A 22,307-nucleotide genomic window follows, 5' to 3' on the forward strand; every position below is an offset into this window, starting at 1 on the left:
TTTCTAAATGATAAGTATACAGTATATCTGGGTAGTATCATATTCTTGATTTAAGAAATAGTAACGAGTTAAAAACATGCAATTATATCTTATATTTCTTGTTTATTATAATCGTCATTATTGGTAGTGGTGTTAGTAGTACGTACCAGCGGTATTATATATTGCGTAATCTAAGTCAACTTTTGAAATGCAAGATAATGAAATTTTTACGCATCATCGTCATTATTCTATGTTAGTAGTAAGTGAATTAGACCAGGCTTACCCAGATGTCCAAACCCAACGATGCCAATCCTCTTCGTTACCATGACTAACTTCGTTTTATCAGTTTTATTCAAGTATTTCAATCAATTAGCTAAGAAGGTATATGAAAGAGTGGGATGTTCTACAACTCGATAGCGGTTATCAAAGATAATTCTATCTGTCTTACAGACCAGCGAGCATGAGAATTTATCTTACGGTGACTCACGGCCAAACTGAAATTTCTATTTAAAGTTTTTACGGAAAGAAAGTAACATAACGCGACCACACTCGGTAGACAAGGGAAGCTTGTCTTGTCAAGTACAACACTATCACAAGAGGTAACCAAGTAGACCAAGTAGACCAAGCCACGTTCAGCGGTCTTCCCCTACCGGTTTAACGAGACCGGTGGTGGCTCCAGCCTGAGGCAAGGTCACAGAGTAATTTTTTTTTCTTTTCATTCCCAGATAGAATAGCTGATGACGATGTATAGTTGCTACAGGATTTTCAATTTCAAGTAGTTGTTTTCTTCTTTAAGTTATGCATTATATAGGCTTTGTAGTTTAGACTGCACAATTGAAGCATCATATATATTGATGGTGGTCGATTGAAGACGTTTGACAGATAAATGGCGGTATTCTGCGTGGAACTCGGTTAGTTTTATGTTGGCGGTGATAGCAGTACAGACATCATACATTTAGAGGTAAGTAATGTACAGTATCTCTGCTAAGTTTACTTCAAATATCACACGGTAGGTTTTCATCTTTAATAAAAAATATGGTGACGTCATTAACAGAAAAACCACTTGCGTGTCTAGTCAGCATCGTTGATTCGTGTAAGACGTTCTGTCATCAAAGCAAGGGCGTGGCCCTTGTTATAAGGAGTTAAGGCATAGTTGAAAGTTATTAAAGATTAATTCTTTTCTCACATAATTGCATAAATATCGAGTGTCAAATTATTTTGAAATATTTTTTCCGAAAATGGAATGGTTTGGAATTCAGCAGGGGAAATCGGTAAGTGGTAACTCTTCTCTCTCTCTCTCTCTCTCTCTCTCTCTCTCTCTCTCTCTCTCTCTCTCTCTCTCTCTCTCTCTCTCTCAATTAAATGTGAATCATCTTGCTTCTGAACACATTAATATTCTGTTGAAACATTGTACTCTGGATCAAGGCTTTTTTTTTTTCCTTTTTGTTTAAGCAAGGTTACAAAAACATCTTGTGTACCATTTGATAGTTGTTCTCTGCAAAATCAAATAAATGTTAAATGTTGCTTAAGATCTGACAATACATCGTGCATGTTAATTTTTTCTCTTCCTATTATCTTGTATAAAGTATTCCATCTTCAAATACTTTCCCTATCATATATGTTTTTTTATAAGATGTTAATTAATTTAAACGTTTTTCTTTTACATAATGGGTTTATTTTCCAATTAATACTAAGTGGCTTACTAGAACATATAGTTAATCTGCTCTTTATTTCTTCTCAAATTATGTATTTCCTTCTTAAAAGAATTCGAATACTTGCGAGGTCGTTGATATGCTATCATAAAAGGACCTTAATCCATCATCACTGATAAAGATCGATAACATTGTACTCATTCTCATTCATTCATGTTTTATATTAATAATGAGTAAGGTTTTATTACTATAAATGATTCGTAAACTGGTGGATTGTGTAGAATACATGAGGAGAAAATTAAGGCTCTTACGGTTAACCAAATCCAGTTTGAGGCAGGTTCCGTGACAAGTAGAAAAATACAACCCTTGATAACTGCAACAGAGGGATATTACTTTACCAGCGACATACTTATCTCTTGCGTCATGTACAGGCCTCTGTAGTACTCGAAAGGCGACATTAGACGCGTGTATGGCACAGAAAGATGCAATCGAATTTCAGAAATAATACAGTCAATGGCAACTCACAAAGTTGAACTATTGTAGCTATTCGTGTTGTGTCGATTCTTACTGCAATTGCTCTTTACTTGACATAACTCGAAGATAAGTAATGTTTTACGAGGTGAGATCTTTATAAACTATATTAATAGAAAAAAGAGTTTTTGATAGATATTGCTTGTTCTTTCAAAGTAAGCCATTGCAGACTGACACAATAGGAACATTACTACATCCGGCGAGATCTCGAATTCAAGGCTGTTATTTGCAATGCTATCAGATTCTGGTTGGATTGCAGCGAAAATTTTTCTTTATTTTGCTGTTAAGTTCATGTTTGCATGTTATTATTATTATTATTATTATTATTATTATTATTATTATTATTATTATTATTATTATTATTACTTGCTATACTACAACCCTAGTTGGAAAAGCAGAATGCTAAAGCCCAGGGGCCCCAACTGGGAATATAGCCCACTGAGGGAGGAAAGGAAACGAGGAAAAATAACACATATTAAGAGCAGTAACAACATTAAGATAAATATTTTCTACATAAACTATCAAAACCATAACAAAACAAGAGGAAGAGAAATAAAATAGAATAGTGTGCCCGAGTATATCCACAAGCAAGAGTACTCTAAACCAAGACAGTGGAAAACCATGGTACAGAGGCTATGGCACTACCCAAGACTAGAGAACAATGGTTTGATTTTGGAGTGACCTTCTAGAAGAGCTGCTTACCATAGCTTAAAGAGTCTTCTACCCTTACCTAGAGGAAAGTGGCCACTGAACAATTACAATACAGTAGTTAACCCCTTGGGTGAAGAAGAATTGTTTGGTAATTAAAGTGTTGCTAGGTGTATAAGGACAAAGGAGAATATGTAAAGAATAGGCCAGACTATTAGGTGTATGTGGAGTCATAGGGAAAGTGAACCGTGACCAGAGAAAATTATCAAATTTAGTACTGTCTGACCAATCAAAAGACCCCATAACTCTCTAACGGTAGTATCTCGGGTGACTGGTCCCCTGGCTAACCTACTATCTACTATATATATATATATATATATATATATATATATATACATATATATATATATATATATATATATATATATATTTACACTGTATTGTATGTGTTTTTTATTAAATGCTAAAGCAATTATGACATGAACTATTTTATCTAATTTTTCTTCACGGATAGAATTTTGAAAGAAAAGCCAGAATGTATTTATGCTTCTCCATTTATTAAATTCTTGCCGACAGCTGTTTCAGTCAATGAGTAATGGCTTTCATCAGGGGATATTTACATAGAAATCATTATCCTTGTATGATGGGAGTGCACTCACACAAAAAAAAAAAATCCAAAGAAATCTAAATACAACAAAATTTCTCAAAAACAGTAATTTTGAAAATATGAAGATATTCCAAACAAAAACTTATGAAAATGTTACTGAAGACATCTGGATTCCTATTAGGGCCCGGCCAGACCAAGCGCGGCTAGCGGCAAGAGGTTATGGCGGCAAATTGAAACCTTAGGTATCTTATGTAGGTGGCCAGATAGGAGGCGCGGGAAGCCTTGCGCCTCCTATCTGGCCACCTACATAAGATACCTAAGGTTTCAATTCGGCAAATTGAAACCTTGGGTATTTTATGTAGGTGGCCAGATAGGAGGCGCGGGAAGCCTTGCGCCTCCTATCTGGCCACCTACATAAGATACCTAAGGTTTCAATTCGACAAATTGAAACCTTAGGTATTTTATGTAGGTGGCCAGATAGGAGGCGCAGGAAGCCTTGCGCCTCCTATCTGGCCACCTACATAAGATACCTAAGGTTTCAATTTGCCGCCATAACCTCTTGGCCACCTACATAAGATACCTAAGGTTTCAATTTTCCACCATAACCTCTTGGCCACCTACATAAGATACCTAAGGTTTCAATTTTCCGCCATAACCTCTTGGCCACCTACATAAGATACCTAAGGTTTCAATTTTCCGCCATAACCTCTTGCCGCTAGCCGCGCTTGGTCTGGCCGAGCCCTTACAGTTTCAAAACTCCAGCTGGAGGTCCAGAGACCTTGTACTGGGGAATGTTCTCTGGCTGGAGGGGAGGGCATAGTCTGAGACTTGAATGTTCAAAACAGGCTGCTGCATCCTGATGGACACTTTCAGAAATCACTAGCTTCCCATAGTCAGCATCCTTGTGAACAACTTCTGTTTCCCTGATAAGATCTTTTAATGGAACTTTTTTTTCATGTGCATTTATGGCCCAATATTGCAATGAGCGTTAAGTCTTTGCCTGAGTGTTGAACAACCCGCTGGTGTGTAAGGCATCAAGAGGTTATTTAATACTTTAGCCAATGTAGGCTGTGTTTGGGATGCTTTTTGTGAAATATTGGCTCCTAGTGAATTCGCTGGTTTGCGTGTCTTAACAGTTCTATAACAATATCCAGGCCCATAGTCTCCGACTGATTTAGGGAATTCTCCGTTACATCTGCACTATAACTCCAGAACATGTCTTGAACCCTTGAGAAGTGGTCTTGTGAGACTGTGTTGGAAATAGCAACTATCCTCAGCGCATGGTATCTGGAGTTTCAGCTGAAATTTTGAATCTGTATGAGCAATCCATATGTGTTCAATAGCATTTCTATGAGTTTTTGTTGGAAATATCTTAAGATTTTCATATTTAGTGTTTATTTAAGTATTTTGATGCATTTAGACTTCTTTGGATTTTCTTTCATTCGAGTGCAGTGCCATTATATAAGGATAACGTTTTCTGTGTAAATATGCCCTGATGAAAGTCATTAGTTATTGGCTGAAACTGCTGTTAGCAGGAATTTAATGAATAGAGCAACACTAATAAATCCGGTATTTTCCTTCAAAATGTTATTCCAGAAGAAAAAGAAGAGATACGGAATAATGGAAAAAGCTGTCTTCAAATAGCTGATGCCACGGGTACTTTATCATTTAATGAAAATTGCCTTAGAGAAGTAATTTGCCAAAACTATAGTAAAGGATATTCTAACATGTAAGAAGCAGAAATGGACATGGGCTGGACATATAATTGAGACGACAGATAATAGATGGACATTGTTAATAATATAATGTGTTCCTAGAGATTGCCAAAGAAGCAGGGGGAAGGAAGAGAAGATGATGGATTGCCGAACTAAGAAAGTGGACTGCCATAGAAAGACCATAAACAGATGCGAGTGGAATGACATGTCTGACATTATATAAATTGTATATATATATATATATATATATATATATATATATATATATATATATATATATATATATATATATATGTGTGTGTGTGTGTGTGTGTGTGTGTGTGTGTGTGTGTGTGTGTGTGTGTGTGTGTGTGTGTGTGTGTGCATGCGTGTGTTTATAAGGAATATAGCTCCATTTTTGCATAAATAAAACCTTTTATTTTCCTCATCCCACCATTTAATATTTTTATTCTCTCTTTCTATCCTTTTATACACATGTTCCACTTGATCCTATGACCCAATCATGGAGTTTTACTCACTCCTCGTGTTCTCCTTCCACTCCTGTGACAAAATCCTAGTCCAAAGTACATTCATTTTCTCCATGTATGAAAGTCTAAATTACTTAAAAGAGGCTAGCATGTCTCCATGACACCATAACCACAGTGGAAAGATATGTCATTAGTCACTCCTTTTAACCCAAATAACACCCGCCAAGTTGTTCTTTCAGCTACAGTTAGTGGCACAATCTAACAAAATCTTCTTTCATGCCAGTTTCCCTCAGACAATAATACATATGAATATTTCGAAATCGAGTATTCCCAGTAACCAAATCCTTTTCAAGACACATTTTCGTGTGGTTTTTTATAGATTGCAATTACTCCAGCAATGTATTTCTACTAGCAATACCATCTTTATTCATGTTACTATTGCATTTAGATCACCTATCATAATCACCCTTTCATCACTGGTGACTATCCCTAGCAATCCATTTAGGTGAGTAACCCAATTATTACGGGAACTTAACATCACAGAAAGTTTATCTTTTCGAATGAAATTAAAAGGCACATTACATCTATAATTGCTGTTTAACAACGTATTTATCACGTAGTATTTTTTCCTCTTAAGATTGAAAATAATTAACTGTATGCTTTTGAACTCCTTTGAACAGACTTTCCCTTAGAGACACCTGGCATTGAATTACACTATTGTCAAGGACAATATATTCACCAACAATAGATCTACTCTCAGGTATTTTTATATTAACATTTGTAACCAAAGACCTACAGCATAAGGAAGATTGTATCTTAAATGTCAATGATAAAGCTACTGATCAGTGTCTTGGGAAGGTTTAGACATTTTGGTTTCCGGTTCATTAATCTTATCAAACGAATGTGTATTTTTCTTAACTTTGAAGTAACATGTAACAACCCTAGGTTTAAGACCTCATTGGTTTTGTGTGTTCGAACCTTGACTGGTATGGTCTGTGGTTGTTTCACTATACTTTGAGGTCTGTAATGTAGCCTATATGTTATTATAGATTTAATCATATATATTTGCCAATCCTTGTTATTGATTTTATTAACAAACTCTCCTGAAACAGTAGGCCCATTTTCCTCGTGGTGGTGAGATTTACTATTATTATTATTATTATTATTATTATTATTATTATTGTTGTTGTTGTTGTTGTTGTTGTTACTTGCTAACCTATAACCCTAGTTGGAAAACCAGGATAATATAAGCCTAAGGGCTCCAACGGGGAAGATAGGCCAGTGAGGAAAGGAAATAAGGAAACAACTATAATAGTGTGCCTGAGTGTACCCTCATGCAAGGGAACTCTAACCCAAAACAGTGTAAGACCATGGTACAGAGGCTATGGCACCACCCAAGACTAGAGAATAATGATTCAATTCACAGTGTTCTTCGAGAAGAACTGCTTACCAGAGATAAAAAGTCTCTTCTACCCTTACCAAGTGGAAAGTGGCCACTGAACAATAACAGTGCAGTAGATATAACCACTTGGAGGATTTTATTTCTATCTTAGTGTTGTTAGGTGTATGGGGAAAGAGGAGAATATATAAAAAATAGGCCAGACTATAAGGCGCATGTGTAGGCATAGGAAAAATGGGCTGTAACCAGAGAGGGATCCATCATCCGTTACAGTTCTATCTGGTCATTTAAAGGACCCAATCATTCTCTAGATGTAGTATCTCAACGGGTGGCTGATGCTTTGGAACGTTATATAAAGAAATGAATGTGTTGATTTCCTCACTTCTTTTAAACCCTGTTTCTTCACTCAAAGCAAAAAATCCAATACTTATCAACGAATTGTTTTTTTTCTTTTTTTTTTCTTAAAGATTGCCCCACAACTGGCCGTAAGAGAAATGAACACATCAAAGGGGAAAAGCCTTGAAAGTGAAGAACAATATCTGATTGTTTTGACACCCAATGCAAAATTATTCATCTTATTCGACTATCTTTGTAAAAGCACGTATTTTCTTTGTTGCTTGAGAGGGTTAGAGATGTGAATGTCAAGTCCTTTATCCGATAAGTATTAGCACTGTTTGTAGTTTACTGTAATAGTGGAAATTCCAATGATTTTTCTTTAACAAATTATCTTTTCCAATTGCTTAGTGTCAGTGCCTTCCTGAATTTCATTAACTCTAAGGTCACCTTTTCATTATCATTTCCATGCACGAATATCGAGTTAAATTCCCTTTGTCCCCAAGTGTAGAGGTTACTTGACAAAGCCCCTTTTATCCCTTAAAAAAAAAAAAAAACTTGAAATTATCCCATGGCAAATATTGACAAAGTACGGATAATTGTTTCTTTCATTCCCCATAGTGGGGTAGTGTCATCAGTACACTTCACACGGTGAACTGTAGGCTTTAAAGGTTTAAGTCCACTCATAAATGGCAGAAACAATGAATAGTGAAAATGCCTTAGCTAGCAGGACAATGCCCCAGAAACTAACCATATGTACATATGGACAGTGCCCAAGCCCCCTCTCCACCCAATCTAGGACCAATGAGGGCCAGGCAATGGCTGCTGATGACTCAGCAGGTAGACTTATAGACTCTCCCAAACCCATCCATCCTTAGCTCACAAAGATGTTGAGATTGCATGTACTACAAGAAACTATTGAGTTAGAATAATCTGGATTTAAATGATGTGGTTCATTTTGTCAATTAACTGTCTTCTATTCCTTCAATTGAACGCATCTTATCTCGTATCTGGTATGTTCCGGATTTCACATGATATAACCCCAATTATTTCCTATTCTTGGTTATTTTGATACTCTGCTTGATAAATTTATTATAGTTGTACATTTGACGATATTTACAGTGTTACTGTATACAGAATTTGTATCGGATGGAGGTGATTAAAATGGAAATCTTACAAAAAATAACATAGTTGGATGAGAAAAGAAGTAGTGGCAGAGGCAATTCCTTCAAGGATTAAAGATTTATTTTGCAATTGTTAAAGAAACGTTCGATTTTTCGCAGACTGATCGCACTATTCAAATTGGCCTAATTGGACGTTTAACGTTTTCTCTAAGAAATGTGGACTTATATACTGTTAAATCATCTCAACGGGTAATTAGACAGAGAAACGCAATTCATTTGCCATCTTGACCGCTTTGAAATACTAATACTTATTTTTTTTAAGTATAAGGAACGAAGAATGAGCAGCCTTCATATAAATGCAAATCACATACAAGGAGTGATCTACGTCACATGTTTCAACCATGCGGGGGGGGGGGGGGGGGGTTCCTCTTATTAGGCCATGAGCTCCGCTCTTTCCAAGGATGACTTTCCACGACCTGAACCTTAGTCTAACTCGCAAAAGCCAAGATCGTTTACGTTAAAACGTTAAGATTTCTTTCCTACGACCACACATTATGTGACTTTTCCAGGGAAAGGTCAAATGTGTCGTAAAAAAACGAGCCGAGAAAAGATGAAAACACGAAAATAAACATCGATCATTCTCAATTCACGTGATAGTTACCGATTGTGCTTTTGAACGAGATTATAATAATCTCTTTGTACAACGCATATACACAAGTATCACATAAGTGGTATAATGATAACAATATTGCAAATTAATATTAAAATATTCCCGTATTTTATTAGTTTTTGCATATTACTGTTACGTAATGTTATTATGTTATTGATCTACGTATTTGGTAGCCATACGCCCGAGCTAAGACTGTCGATAACGAAAAGATATGAAATACCTCTGGATAAGAAGATCGTCCCTGGTGACTAATAGTATTTTGGTAAAGTGCTATGACGTATTATTTTGGTAAGGGGTCGTGTGAATTAAGTAAGTGTGTTTGTTTGCTTAGTTTGCCTTGAAGATGGAAAGCTTTGAAGGACATTGCTAGCTGAAGAAGGGAGGTCACTGCAGTTTAGCTAAACAGATGTTAATTTCATTCATAAAACCGCATACATGAACAGGAATATCCATCGAGTTTTTTTTAATAGCGTTTTATAGAATTGCCTGATTATGAATTACTAATAAAAACACGTTGACTTCTTCAATTATAAACTTTCTTTTCAATTTAAATATTATGCTTGTATTCTGATGCTTTCCCCTACAGGCGTTCGCAGATCAAGTAAGCTATCCCTTTAATAGACGAGAACCAAAGAATCCCTCCTGGTAATAGAAAAAAATAACAAGCGGAAATATTGATTTGTACCTGCACAAATGGGTGTCACGATTCCTGATCCGTCCCGCTAGATTTGAACTTCGAGAATGGCACGCAAATTATATTTTGACGATGTGGCATTATTATTATTATTATTGTTGTTGTTGTTGTCGTTGCTATTATGATTCTTATTATTTACCAAGCTATAACCCTAGTTGGAAAAGCAGGATGCAATATGCCCAAGGGCTCCAGCAAGGAAAATAGCCCAGTGAAGAAAGGCCATAGAGAAACATAGAATATGATTACTATTTAAAGTCTAATTTCGTCTACTAAATGTGAGGGCCAAAAGAGGAAATTCTCTGAATTTTACACTTTCTCTTATTTTTAACGATCTTGATCTAATCTGCTATTACTAGAGCCATTTTTTATTTATATACGGGTTTATATATCAGCTCAGGCTCTTGGTTCATGAGCATAACCTGTATGTAAGATTTACAAGTCATTCGTATATATTGTTGGCTCCAATGAAAATTCACAAGCTTTTGGTTCGTTCCTTTCTTCAACTCTTCTTTTATTTATAAAGGAAAATTTTACGCATATTTTTCGTATAGTTTCAGTAATGTAAGGCATTTTTATAAGTAAATCTTTTGTTTATCTAGCTGCGTATACTCCGTCATCATTTATACTGCAAAACTCTCTCTCTCTCTCTCTCTCTCTCTCTCTCTCTCTCTCTCTCTCTCTCTCTCTCTCTCTCTCTCTCTCTCTGCATGGATAGAAAAGCATGGTAGAATAGCGTAGTCTTAAAGGATATGGATTACAATTAATCACATTAGATAATTTTTTTGTAGTAAGAGTATGTGAAATTTTATGGTTTATTGTATATTTTCTGTAGCAATAGGCAGATTGGTTGCACGAAAACACAAAAATCGTAACCAATCCAAGAAATTGTTTAGACGAGGATTTCACATTTACAGAATACCCCTCAAAAATGCAAATTACTTTAATCAATTTATCCTCTAAAGATATTGTAGAATAAAGATTTATCTTGACATGAGCCAGTTGTTTACAGCTATTAATTTTGTTTTTCTATATTTATTTTCAATGTGATTTGGTAATATGGTAACCTTACATTATTTGTTTGAGCGACGTTGCATCACTGCCTATCATTTGCAAGAAATATATCGTAATGAATTTGAGTCCATAATATTTCATATATAAATATATTCCACCAAAAACAATGGATTCTTTTATAAGAAAGCCATTTTGTTTTATATTATTATTATTAGGTAAGCTACCACCCTAGTTGGATAAGCAGAATGTTATACGACCATGGGTCCCAACAGGGGAAAATAGTCCAGTGTGGAAAGAAAATAGGGAAATAAATAAACTACAGAGAAGTAATGAACAATTAGAATAAAACATTTTAAGAACATTGAAAACACTAAAATATATCTTTCATATATAAACTTTAAAAAGATAAAATAGTGTGTTGAATCAAATGGTGTTATGTTGATCATATAAACAGTGAAATAGAAAACTATATTTATTTAGATAATATTTCAACGGTTAGTAAATAGACACGCTATATGTTGAGTGATTACTGTTACTAATGCATATGTAGAATAAACCTTGGATCCCTGGCTGCGTTAACTTATTTTAGCTCTCTTCCATTATGCAAGGGACTGTATAGACTAGAAAGTTTACCTCCACATGCACCCTTGTACTGAATGGCCTCCACGGCCCTAGTAGTGAGTCGCATGAACAATATTTCGTAAATCAAATCAATAAGTAACATTTCCTATCAAAGAGTTAAACATTGCACAACAAAATAATGTATATAAATTTTCGTACTGATTCACGAAGGGCTTCCATTCAAATTTACCGCTGAAATTTTGTAGTATTGGTTAATATATATTTTATGTTTCTTACATTAATATAAAGACTAGATAAGTTGTTCTGATAATTTCTTCTGTCTATTCATAATTTTTAAAGAACAAAAAGCAACATCTGTCAACACTGCAAAACGACTACGAAATCAATTAGGAATTTTCCTTCTATACGCGGTAATATATCTACGTCATTGTTACATCTTGTTTTCCCAATTTATATATTTACAATATAAAGGAGTAATAATGGCTATAGATAAACAAGTTTTATCTTCACATTCCTGTCTATCCCGAATCTTATAAGAAAACTTAGACAGCCCTTAAAATCCCCCGATTACGATTGGCGCTGGTGTTATTTCACGAGCGACGATTGGCCAGGTTGATCTAACACGGCGTTATGACGTTATGGCCAGTTTCGATTGGCCGCCCGCTATGAAATGGCGTTCCGATTGGCCCAGTCCGTAGCCATGGCGTAGTAAAAGTGTCTCCGAACATTTGCAGTCTGTGGGTACTGATAATAAGATATCGAGAGATACTCTCTCTCTCTCTCTCGGCCCCGTTTCTCCAAAGGATTTTATTTTGACTTCGACTCCTGAGTCAACTTCGAGAAGAAGAAGAGGAAGAGGATAAAGAAAACACAGAACCGCAGGTATTATGGCACGAAATATGGCGTGGCTCGGGAACGATCTTCCCCAGGCCTGCCTCTTCTCGCTTATTCGTTTCATTTGCATTTCTTTTTGCGGGGTCTGGGTCCTGGCTGTGGAGTCACTCGAGGTAATTAGGGTTGAAGGTCATTGCGCTCACCTGGAAGGCAATTAAAGGCCGTCGTTTTCAAGGCTGTGTGTGTGTGTTTGTGTACCTCGCTCGCTCTCTCCAGTCACTTATCCTGTTCCTGTTTAAGTAGGTTAGTCCTTTGCTGTGGATCCTGATAGTGTCTTAGGTTGTAACTTGAGGTTATCGACGTAGGCCTACAGTGTTTTTTGGATTTATACGAACCCTATGCGGAAGTAAGGCACAGGAGAACCAAATCGTAGGCTACGGGAGGCCATTGCATCAACGTTGGTAAACAAACTAGCCTAAAGGCATTTCATATTTTGTATGAAGAAATTCGTTGATTTATTTTTACATAAGCATCCTGTCCGACTATTTTTCTTATCCTAGCCTGGCCTATAATATGATTTTATACACCGAACAGAGAGACTTGAGTAGTCTGGCTAGGCTACTACATGTCATTGGTGGTCTTGCTAATCTTGGTATAATCATATCTGTGCTGCTATTATTATTATTATTATTATTACTTGCTATGCCACAACCCTAGTTGGAAAAGCAGGGTGCAAAAAGGCCAAGGGCCCCAACAGGGAAAATAGCCCATTTAGGAAAGGAAATGACGGAAAATAAAATGTGTTAAGATCAGTAACATTAAGATAAATAGGTAGTTTAAAGCCTGATGAGTGCAAATACTTCATCTAGGCCAGTTGAATAAGTATAATGGTGCGGAATAAGGACACTCCTAGGTTGGGTTAGGAAGGAGAATGTTTAGCATGCTACGGTTTAGTCCGAGGGGTGATATTAATTTAAATTATTTTGGGTTTTAATTAAGTCTTTGAATATCCTTTATAATTTGCAGTAACATAAGATATCATGAAAGCCTTAATAGCATGTCCTTTGGCCATCAAATAGGAACTTGTTATACAATGTTGCTGCTGCATATTTGAAAAGTCGAGATCTTACAGTTCAGATAAATCTTAGCTCCAATAACTTTTAACAATCCTTAATTATTTTCGTGTCGATACGATTTGTTGACTGTATGGTGGGGAGCAGTCCTCTCAAATATTTTGTACGTCTAATTCAAGGCCAATATAGGGGAGGTCGGGCGGAGAGAAATGCCCGAGGCAAATTAGCGGGCCTCATCTGCCCAGAGATGAGGCCCGAAACACAAGATCGTGGTTTGTTTTGATCGCATGGGGGTGATTTGAGGCCCGCTGAGAGAGGTGAGTCACTGTAAATCTCCTCACCGCCTGACCTCCTCTATATTGGCCTTGGTCTAGTTCTAATAACCAGATGAATAATTGGACGTATTTTAGAATTTCTTCCAGCTGTAATAGGCAGACTCTTTGATCCTCTGTGGATTTTTTACTCAAGTTGTAGCTTTGGTACATTGTAGTAGATATAGTACATTTGTTTTAGCGATGTAGAATTGCACCGACTCGCAGCGGTGCCCTTTTAGCTCGGAAAAGCTTCCTGATCGCTGATTGGTTAGAATTATCTCGTCCAACCAATCAGCGATCAGGAAACTTTTCCGAGCTAAAAGGGCACCGCTGCGAGTCGGTGCAAATCTACATCGCTAAAACAAATGGACTATGGTTATAGTAGTCAGACCTAATAATAACACTGTTAATCACAAATTTCTTTACAGAGCTTTCATCCATTTATACATTCATTTCTGGTAATTTTACCTTTTCCTATACAGTATAACTGTAATAAATTGACAATATGTAAATCTAAATATAAATTGAAAAGTTACTTGGCTACGTGTTAAAAATACTGTTTTAATTCTTTATTATTTGTTTTTTTATAAGTTAAATATGAAATCCCAAAACCTTACCTTGGGTACGAAAGATACTTTATTTGCAGGCTGCAAATGAAATTTTTAAATTTTCTTATTTTTGATAAACAAAAATGAAAACTCAATTTTATCATTCCAAAACTAAATTAACTGAGGGTTACAGTGTTTAGTAGTTTCACTACATTAGTAAAGGTATACCTAATTTTTTTCCATCTGATTATAAGCACCTCGAGTTCCACTACAAGGTGGCAGGGCAGCCGTACGTTGTTGTAATTAAATCACAGACCCCCACTAGCCATTTTTTTTTATTGCACTCATGGCAAGTAGAAATTGAAGTACGGGAAATCTTTACCTGTGCAGCAGCACTAGTAAACATTTTAAAACTTTCTTTACCCAACATAGGGAACTGTTTCTTTTATAGTGTGCTGCCTATAAACTTAATTGAACTCACCTAGGACAATTTTCAGATTCATCGAACATCTAAGTACAGTATCTGAATAGGTCATAGATAAAGTTTTACTCAGATTACCCAGACTATAGCAAAGCGTTTGGTCTGAAGTGTTTGTAGAGGGTTCATATTTCTTGTGACAATGCAATAGTCGTCCAACCTTTGTGTAACGTTTCTCCATTTATTCTTATTATTACTTGCCAAGTTGGAAAAGCAGGATGCTATAAGGCCGGGGGCCCTAATGGAGAAAATATTTTAGTGAGGAAAGGAAACAAGGTAAAATGAAATATTTTAAGAACAGCAATATCATATAGATAAATATTTCAATATATACTATAAAAATTCTAACAAAACAAGGGAAAGAGAAATTAGATAGTGTGGCTGAGTGTACCCTCAAACAAGAGAACTCTAATCCAAGACAGTGGAAGACCATGGTACAGAGATTATAGCACTACCTATGACTAGAGAACAAAGGTTTGATTTTGGAGTGTCCTTCTCCTAGAAGAGCTGCTTACCATAGCTAATGAGTCTCTTCTACCCTTACCAAGAGGAAAGTAGCTACTGAACAATGACAGTGCAGTAGTTAACCCCTTCGGTGAAGAAGAATTGTTTGGCATTCTCAGTGTTGTCAGGGTTATAAGGACAGGAACATCTGTAAAGAATATGCCAGACTATTCGGTGTATGTTTAGGCAAAGGGAAAGTGAGCCGTAACCCAAGAGAAGGATCCAATGTACTACTGTCTGGCCAGTCAAAGGATCCCATAACGGTAATATCTCAATGGGGGCCTGGTGCCCTGGCCAACCTACTACCTATAAAAGTCAATCCACTGGATTCAAGTAATATATCTTTTTATGCTTCCGGTAGGCCCTGCTGCTTCCTCCGGTGCCTTAGATGACCGCGGAGGTAACAGCAGTAGGGGACTCAGCAGTATGAAGCTTCATCTGTGGTGGAAATGTGGGAGGTTGGGCTGTGGCACCCTAGCAGTACCAGCTGAACTCGGCTGAGTCCCTGGTTAGGCTGGAGGAACGTAGAGAGTAGAGGTCCCCTTTTTTGTTTTGTTTCTTGTTGTTGTCGGCTACCCCCCAAAAATTGGGGGAAGTGCCTTTGGTATATGTATGTATGCTTCTTATTTGTTGCATATTTTTATATTATTACATGCACATATATGTCTACAGTATATTAAATAACTAATACTCTGTCTGTCATAGATTAGTCTTGTTAGATTGGGAATGCATCCCTATTTGAATTATTGGTCTTTCCATTTAAAAATTTGATCAGTGAAAGATTACCACAGGCCAAGGATTGTGAAAGGTATAAGTGTTGATCTTATGCCAACATCAGCAATCACTCAATCAGTACAGTATCAGGAAAAGTTCTTCGTGTCACTCCAGCATATCATAAGTTTAAAGAATCGTTTGAAAAGTATCAAATAATTAAGTGGTTAAAATTAAATAGGATTCATCGGAATCACTCCATTACAAAATGGAAACTGCTCATGACTTGTATACGTATAACAAAATCAATTACATATAGATCATGGATAATCATAACCACAAAATTCGACTGTCACTTTTTCACTGCATGTTTAGTTCAGTTGAACCCAAGGCCCAATGAAAGACAGAAATTGAAAAGAGTAAACCAAATGAAAGTGAGTTTTTGATGAATTAATGCGAGAATAAAATGGCTCACACTATATAGCTACATAAAATGTAAAATGTAGGAAATCTTGTACTAATAGAATGTGAAGCTTTTGTTGAGCCAAAAATATGGCTCAAACATCTATTTGATCAATATGCTATTTCTATAGACTTTATTTGGAGCAGTGGGAATGAAATAGCATTACTATATATAGTATGTGCTGTAGAACACAGTATATAGTATGTGCTGTAGAACACAGTATATATTATGTGCTGTAGAACACAGTATATAGTATGTGCTGTAGAACACAGTATATAGTATGTGCTGTAGAACACAGTATATAGTACAATACCAATTTGGTTTTATAAGTCAGCATTCTTTGCCTCATCTACTTATGAGACATGAAAATTACAATAATCTTGCATCCTGTCTTTACAGAGAAGATAAGGGACAGTAATTGGGACATGGTATCTCCCAGGAAACCAGAGAAATTAGGGAATGATATGCGAAGACCGAGGGTCTGTTATTAGTTTTGGAATAGAAATAAGTAAAGACAGTCACCAATAGATTAAATGAATGTAAAATAGTTGTGAAAATTTTTAATCAGTTGGAAGCGAGTCCCCACAAGGTAAGGGTGTTTTTTGTTTTATGTTGATAGCACCTTTTTTTTTTTCCTCTCTCTCTCTCTTTCTCTTCATTAGGATATTGTACAGCATTTGAAAATCTACTAATGTAAAGTGTTCATCCAGAACTTCACATGAGCAAATGACATTTTAGTCGTACACACTGATTAATATACTTCGTAATCTCTACTCTCTGGCATTACAGTATTAATTTCCTAATAGGAATCTGAGGGAGAAATTATACAAAGATGTACTGTAACTCAGATGTGTTACTTACACTAATCTATCAAATACATCTTCATTTCTATTTATTATTAATATTATTACTTGCTAAGCTACAACCCTAGTTGGAAAAGCAGAATGCTATAAGCCCAGGAGCTCCAATAGAAAAATAGCCCAGTGAGGAAAGGAAACAAGGAAAAATAAAACATTTTGTTCCGTAACTGGAATACAAACCTTAGCTTTTTAATAGGGGTATTACTTTCGGCGTAGCTGAAATGACGAGCCATTAATTTTTAACGAGGGTTTACTACTCACACCGCTAATTAGCGGGGGTAGGGGAGGGTAGCTTGCTACCCCCCCCCCCCCCCCCCCACTCACACACACCTGTGCTTGAGCCCCACTTTGCTCTCGGCTCTTATGGTAGTCAGACGTGTCTGCTTTCATCCTCGCCGTCATTTGGCAGCCATCTAATGCTTTTTTGCTTTTTCTTTTCCAGTTTTGTGTGTGAAGTTGGCCTCTGCGAATATGCGCACCTGTCCTGGGTTTCCCGACCGCCCCTGTGGAACATTCATGTCAGCGGTTGAGACCGATCCTCACGCCCTTTGCCCTTCCTGTAGGGGCCAACGGTGTGATAGTAATAACAGGTATAGGGAGTGGTCTACTTTCCAGTGGGAGAGGTTTTCGCGACGACGGAAGAAGTCCAAAAGGGATATTTCTCCTTCGAAGTTTTCTTTGAAAGGAGAAAAACCCAAGGCCTCTTCTTCCGTTGCCCAAACCTCCTCCAAAGCTCCCACTCAATCGGTCTCTTTCGAGAGACCTCCGAGTGGTAGCGTAGACCGATGTACTGTTTACCAAACTCGGTGCTCGAGAGATGACGTTGCTTCCCCTAGCGAAGCAGCTCCACCTCGCCCCCTGGGGGAGGATATGTCACTAATCCCCCTTTTTCAGCTTTGGTCCTCCTTGGGGCTTGAGGGTTTGCCCTCCAAGGAGGTTTTACTTAACTACATCCGATTGGGTGCCGCTGTCAAGCAATCACCGTCACTGACAGAGGTTGATCCTCTGTCTCTTTTCAGAATTGTGGTGTCAGAGGTATCCAGTGTGGTATCACCCATCACCTCTGCCTCTTCAAACCCTACAGTAGCTGACGGCTTAGTTTCTCCCGTTCCTGTTCATCCATCGAGGGAGAAACTAGTCCAACAGTCTCTCCTGCTAGTGTTTCTTTCCCTCGGGGGAGTTCACTTACAGAGACTCCTCTTCGGAGGACTGCGGAAGGTCAGCTTGCTGATCCTACGGCCCCCAGAGGGCACATTCGTCGCAAGGCTCGCCTTCCTCTTCCCCAGAGAGGCCTTCCTTCACCTGCTGTGAGGAGGCGCCTCTTTGGTTCAACCTCTTCGATGCAGTCCCCCGCATAGGAGCCTCTAGACCGATCTTCCATCACTGCACCTGCATTGGTCCTGGACCTCTCTGCAGATCGTTCGCGATCTGCTTCGGTGGAAGGTCGTCCTTTTAAAGGACACGTCGACCTTCCACCCGACAGATCTGCCGACCTGCCATCACTCTTCTTGCATCCAGATACCCGCTATGCACCAACGTAACCTGACTATCACGCTCTTGTAGCTCGTCAGGCCCCGTCAACAAGCCCTAACACAGGGCATCAAGGGCATATGCACTAACGCGCCCATACATCCCAACAGGAGCACAGCTCTTCTATGCGCTATGCACGCACTCATGCGCATAGCGCCCACGTTCTCCTGCACGCCAGGCTTTGCCTGAGCATAAACATACACGCCCACGCCCAGCTGCGCGCCAATCCTCACCTGCGCGTCGGCGCTCTCCTGCGTGCCATCAACCTCCTGCACGCCAGCGATCTCCCGCGCGCCAACGCCTACGCCCAGCAGTCATCTCTCCTGCGCACCCACGATCTTCTGATCTGGGCGCTACTGGAAAGTCAACTAGGTTGGTTTCTCCCACACGCCATCGCGCCAGCACTCGTCTGCGCACCAGCTCTCACCATCACATGCACACATCCACGAGGAATGCGCGCCCTCGCCCATCCTCTCCTGCAGTTTCGCGCCCACGAGCAGCACGGGGTTCAACTGCGCGCCCGGGCGCTAGGGGTCTTTCTCCTGCGCGCGCGGGCCCTACGACTGGTTCAGGCACGCGCAAACTCTCGCCCGCGCACTCAACGGCTTGATCCTGCGCGCGCCATCAGTCTCCCGCCCGCACGCGCACCAGCAGTCTCCCGCGCGATTCCCGGTATTCTCACTTGTGCGAGCACCATTACGCTCCCCCGCGCGAGCGTCAATATCCTCCCGCACGCGAGACTGCTGAACTACGCACGGCAAGGTCCCCAGCGCGCATTGTGGGGGAAGGGAAAAATCTAGAGGGGTCCAGGATCCCAAAGCCTTTCCAGGTGAACCCACCAATGAGAACTCCTCCCAGGGATCCTTCAATACCTGTCCCTTCAAGGAGTATGTCTGTCAGCCAACAGCCCTCGTTCGGTGCACTAATCAGAGCCGTAACACATGCGTTCAAGCCTGTCTTCTCTGAATTAGGTCACAGATCCTTGGCTGTTTCTACCCCTTTGAAGAGAAAAAGGGGAGTTCCAGATGCGGTAACTTCTCCAAGGGCTAAATTGACTCCACGCAAGCCTTTGAGGCAGGTTCCTTCTTTCTCCCAGACTATCTCTCCTTCCCTGTCGGACGAAGATTTCCCGTCCTCGGGAGTCACGCGAGGAGAGACTTTCCCCCATCGCACCAATGAGGGAAACCTCTCCTCGCGCTGAGATGTCTTCTCAGGTGGGTACTGGAAGGAACTTGCCATCTTTGTCAATGTTGGAGTCCTACATCCTTCCTAGGAAGGAATCTAAGGACTCTAAAACATTACCGAAGTCCTCTATTAGGACCAGGATGGAGCCAACTAGCCACTCGTAGAACGTCCGCGACTTTCCCCAAGAAGATCCTTTGGGAACAGGAGACTTCGCTGCAAGTCCTACATCAGGAGGAGAACAGCAAGAATCAGAACATGCGTTCTGACAAGTTCTGACTCTAATCAGGGCTCTCAACGGGTTTTCTGATCCAGAGATCCCTTCTCGAGAGGGCAAGGACATGGTCTTGGACCGTGTATCCGGTATTCAGAAACCTTCCAAGACCAGTGCAGCTTTGCCCTGGTCTCGGGGGGTTAAGAGTACCAGGGACAAGATCTCTGTACAGCTCTCCGAGATGTCCTCCTCCAACCGTTCCAGTGCCACCAACAAGCTCCTCTCACTTCCTCGCGTACAGCAGAGGAGGTACTTCGAGATCCTTGAGGAGCCTTGTTTAGCTCTTCCGCTTCACCACTCGTTGGAAGAGCTTACCAGGCGAATCCCTCTTGAGAGAGACTCCAACCGGCAGGTCTCATTCTCGGCAACCGAGATCCTTAACCAGGAGGAAGTTGCGAAGCATGCTATGCAAGCCACATCGACATCTGGTTGGGGACCTTAGGTATCCTGATATGTTCTGAGGACATCTCCAAAGAACGTACTAGGAAAGCTTTGGAGACTTTCTTCTCAGGTACTCGCACGATCGAGTTTCTGGCCCACCAAGTCTCGAACTTGTGGGCAAACACCATCCTGAAACATCTGGATGCGGTAGCTGAGAGATTCCATCAGAAGGTCCTTAGCACCGAGATCAATAGGCTCAGACATTTCTCTTGAGAGGGATCCATCTTGTTTGAGCTTAAGGATGTGGAACAGGCCACTGACAGGTGGAGGAAGTCTCATCAAGACTCCCTCCTTCATAGGGCTTTAACATCTAAGCCCTATAAGCCTCCAGCACCACAGCAGTCCTGTCCAGTCAAGACCGCTAAAACGACGACAGCAGTGAAGAACGTGGTGTCTAAGCCCTTTCTTGTCAAGGATAGGAAAGGCAAAAAGTCCTCCAGGGGAGGCAAGAATCCTAGAGGGAGCAGCCGAGGCTGCAAACGCTAAAATAGGCTGTCCCCCTGCATGTCCACCAGTGGGGGGGGATGCTTACAAAGCTGCTCAGACAGGTGGAAGCAACTCGGGGCCGATTCCTGGACGATTTCCGTAATCAGTCTAGGATATCGCGTCCCGTTCATAACATCTCTACCTCCCCTGACGACGAATCCAGTGTCATTGAGCTCCCTTGCCATGGGATCGGCAACGGGGCAAGCCCTTCGGGCGGAAGTCCAGACCTTGTTGAAGAAAGGCACTCTCCAAGAGGTCCTTGACGAATCTCCAGGCTTCAGTCGACTCTTTCTTGTAAAGAAGGTGCCGGGAGGCTGGAGACCATTCATCGACCTCTCTGCTCTGAACAAGTTTGTCAAACAAACTCCGTTCAACATGGAGACGGCGGACACGGTCGGACTAGCAGTAAGACCGCAAGACTTCATGTTGTACACTGGACCTAAAAGACGCGTACTTCCAGATCCCAGTCCATCTGTCTTCAAGGAAGTACTTCAGATTCAGCCTAGGCAACAAAAATACCAGTTCAAGGTGCTGTGCTTCGGTCTCTTCACAGCACCACAAGTTTTCACCAGTGTTCACCCTAATATCATCGTGGGCACACAGGATTGGCATCCGTTTCTTCCGTTATCTGGACGACTGGTTAATCCTAGCAGACTCGGTGTTATACCTTCTTCAACACCGAGACAAACTTCTGAGACTTTGCTAAGATCTGGGGATCATGGTAAATCTCGAGAAATCCTCACTGCTTCCTACTCAAAGACTGGTATACCTAGGCATGATTATATACACCAATCTCCACAAAGCCTTCCCATCAGATGACAGGATAGCAAGGCTGAGGAAGGTCGCAAGGCCTTTTCTCAGACGAGAAGAACTTCCAGCCCAATCATGGTTATGTCTCCTCGGTCACCTTTCATCGCTGGCTCGTCTAGTTCCCAACAGTCGCTTCAGGATGAGATTCCTCCAGTGGCGACTCAAGTCCCGGTGGAATCAAGGGTCGACGGTATGATTCCCCGGACATCCAGACCCCCATGGGACCTGCGGAACTGACGGATCTCCAGTGGTGGGTGGCAGACGAGAACCTACGAAAAGGAGTGGATCTTCTCGTCCTCCCCCCGGATTTGATGCTGTTTTCGGACGCTTCGAAAAAAGGGTGGGGGCCCCACGTGCTGCACCACACGACCTCAGGCCTCAGGTCAG

General features: G+C 40.0%; 2 protein-coding genes across 6 annotated transcripts in view; one reads left to right on the plus strand and one right to left on the minus strand.

The window, feature by feature from the left end:
* The window catches only part of LOC137624540 (aspartate dehydrogenase domain-containing protein-like), a 33,315-nt gene extending 31,211 nt beyond the window's left edge, over positions 1–2,104 (minus strand). Inside the window, exon 1 of one of the 2 annotated variants that reach the window (XM_068355426.1) lies at positions 2,041–2,104. In XM_068355426.1, coding sequence (XP_068211527.1) covers positions 2,041–2,089 — 49 coding nt within the window. In that variant the 5' untranslated portion in view covers positions 2,090–2,104. Of the gene's footprint in view, positions 1–262; positions 636–2,040 lie in introns of those variants that run through there. The other variant, XM_068355427.1, reaches the window with a different exon arrangement.
* The window catches only part of Mo25 (calcium binding protein Mo25), a 70,806-nt gene continuing 49,319 nt past the window's right edge, over positions 821–22,307 (plus strand). Inside the window, exon 1 of one of the 4 annotated variants that reach the window (XM_068355424.1) lies at positions 821–940. The gene's annotated coding sequence lies outside the window, so the exon portion shown is untranslated. Of the gene's footprint in view, positions 941–12,102; positions 12,295–12,394; positions 12,420–12,524; positions 12,550–22,307 lie in introns of those variants that run through there. The other 3 variants (XM_068355421.1, XM_068355425.1, XM_068355422.1) reach the window with 3 other exon arrangements.

Source organism: Palaemon carinicauda, chromosome 31 (assembly GCF_036898095.1).
Source record: "Palaemon carinicauda isolate YSFRI2023 chromosome 31, ASM3689809v2, whole genome shotgun sequence".
Classification (NCBI taxonomy): Eukaryota; Metazoa; Arthropoda; class Malacostraca; order Decapoda; family Palaemonidae; genus Palaemon; species Palaemon carinicauda.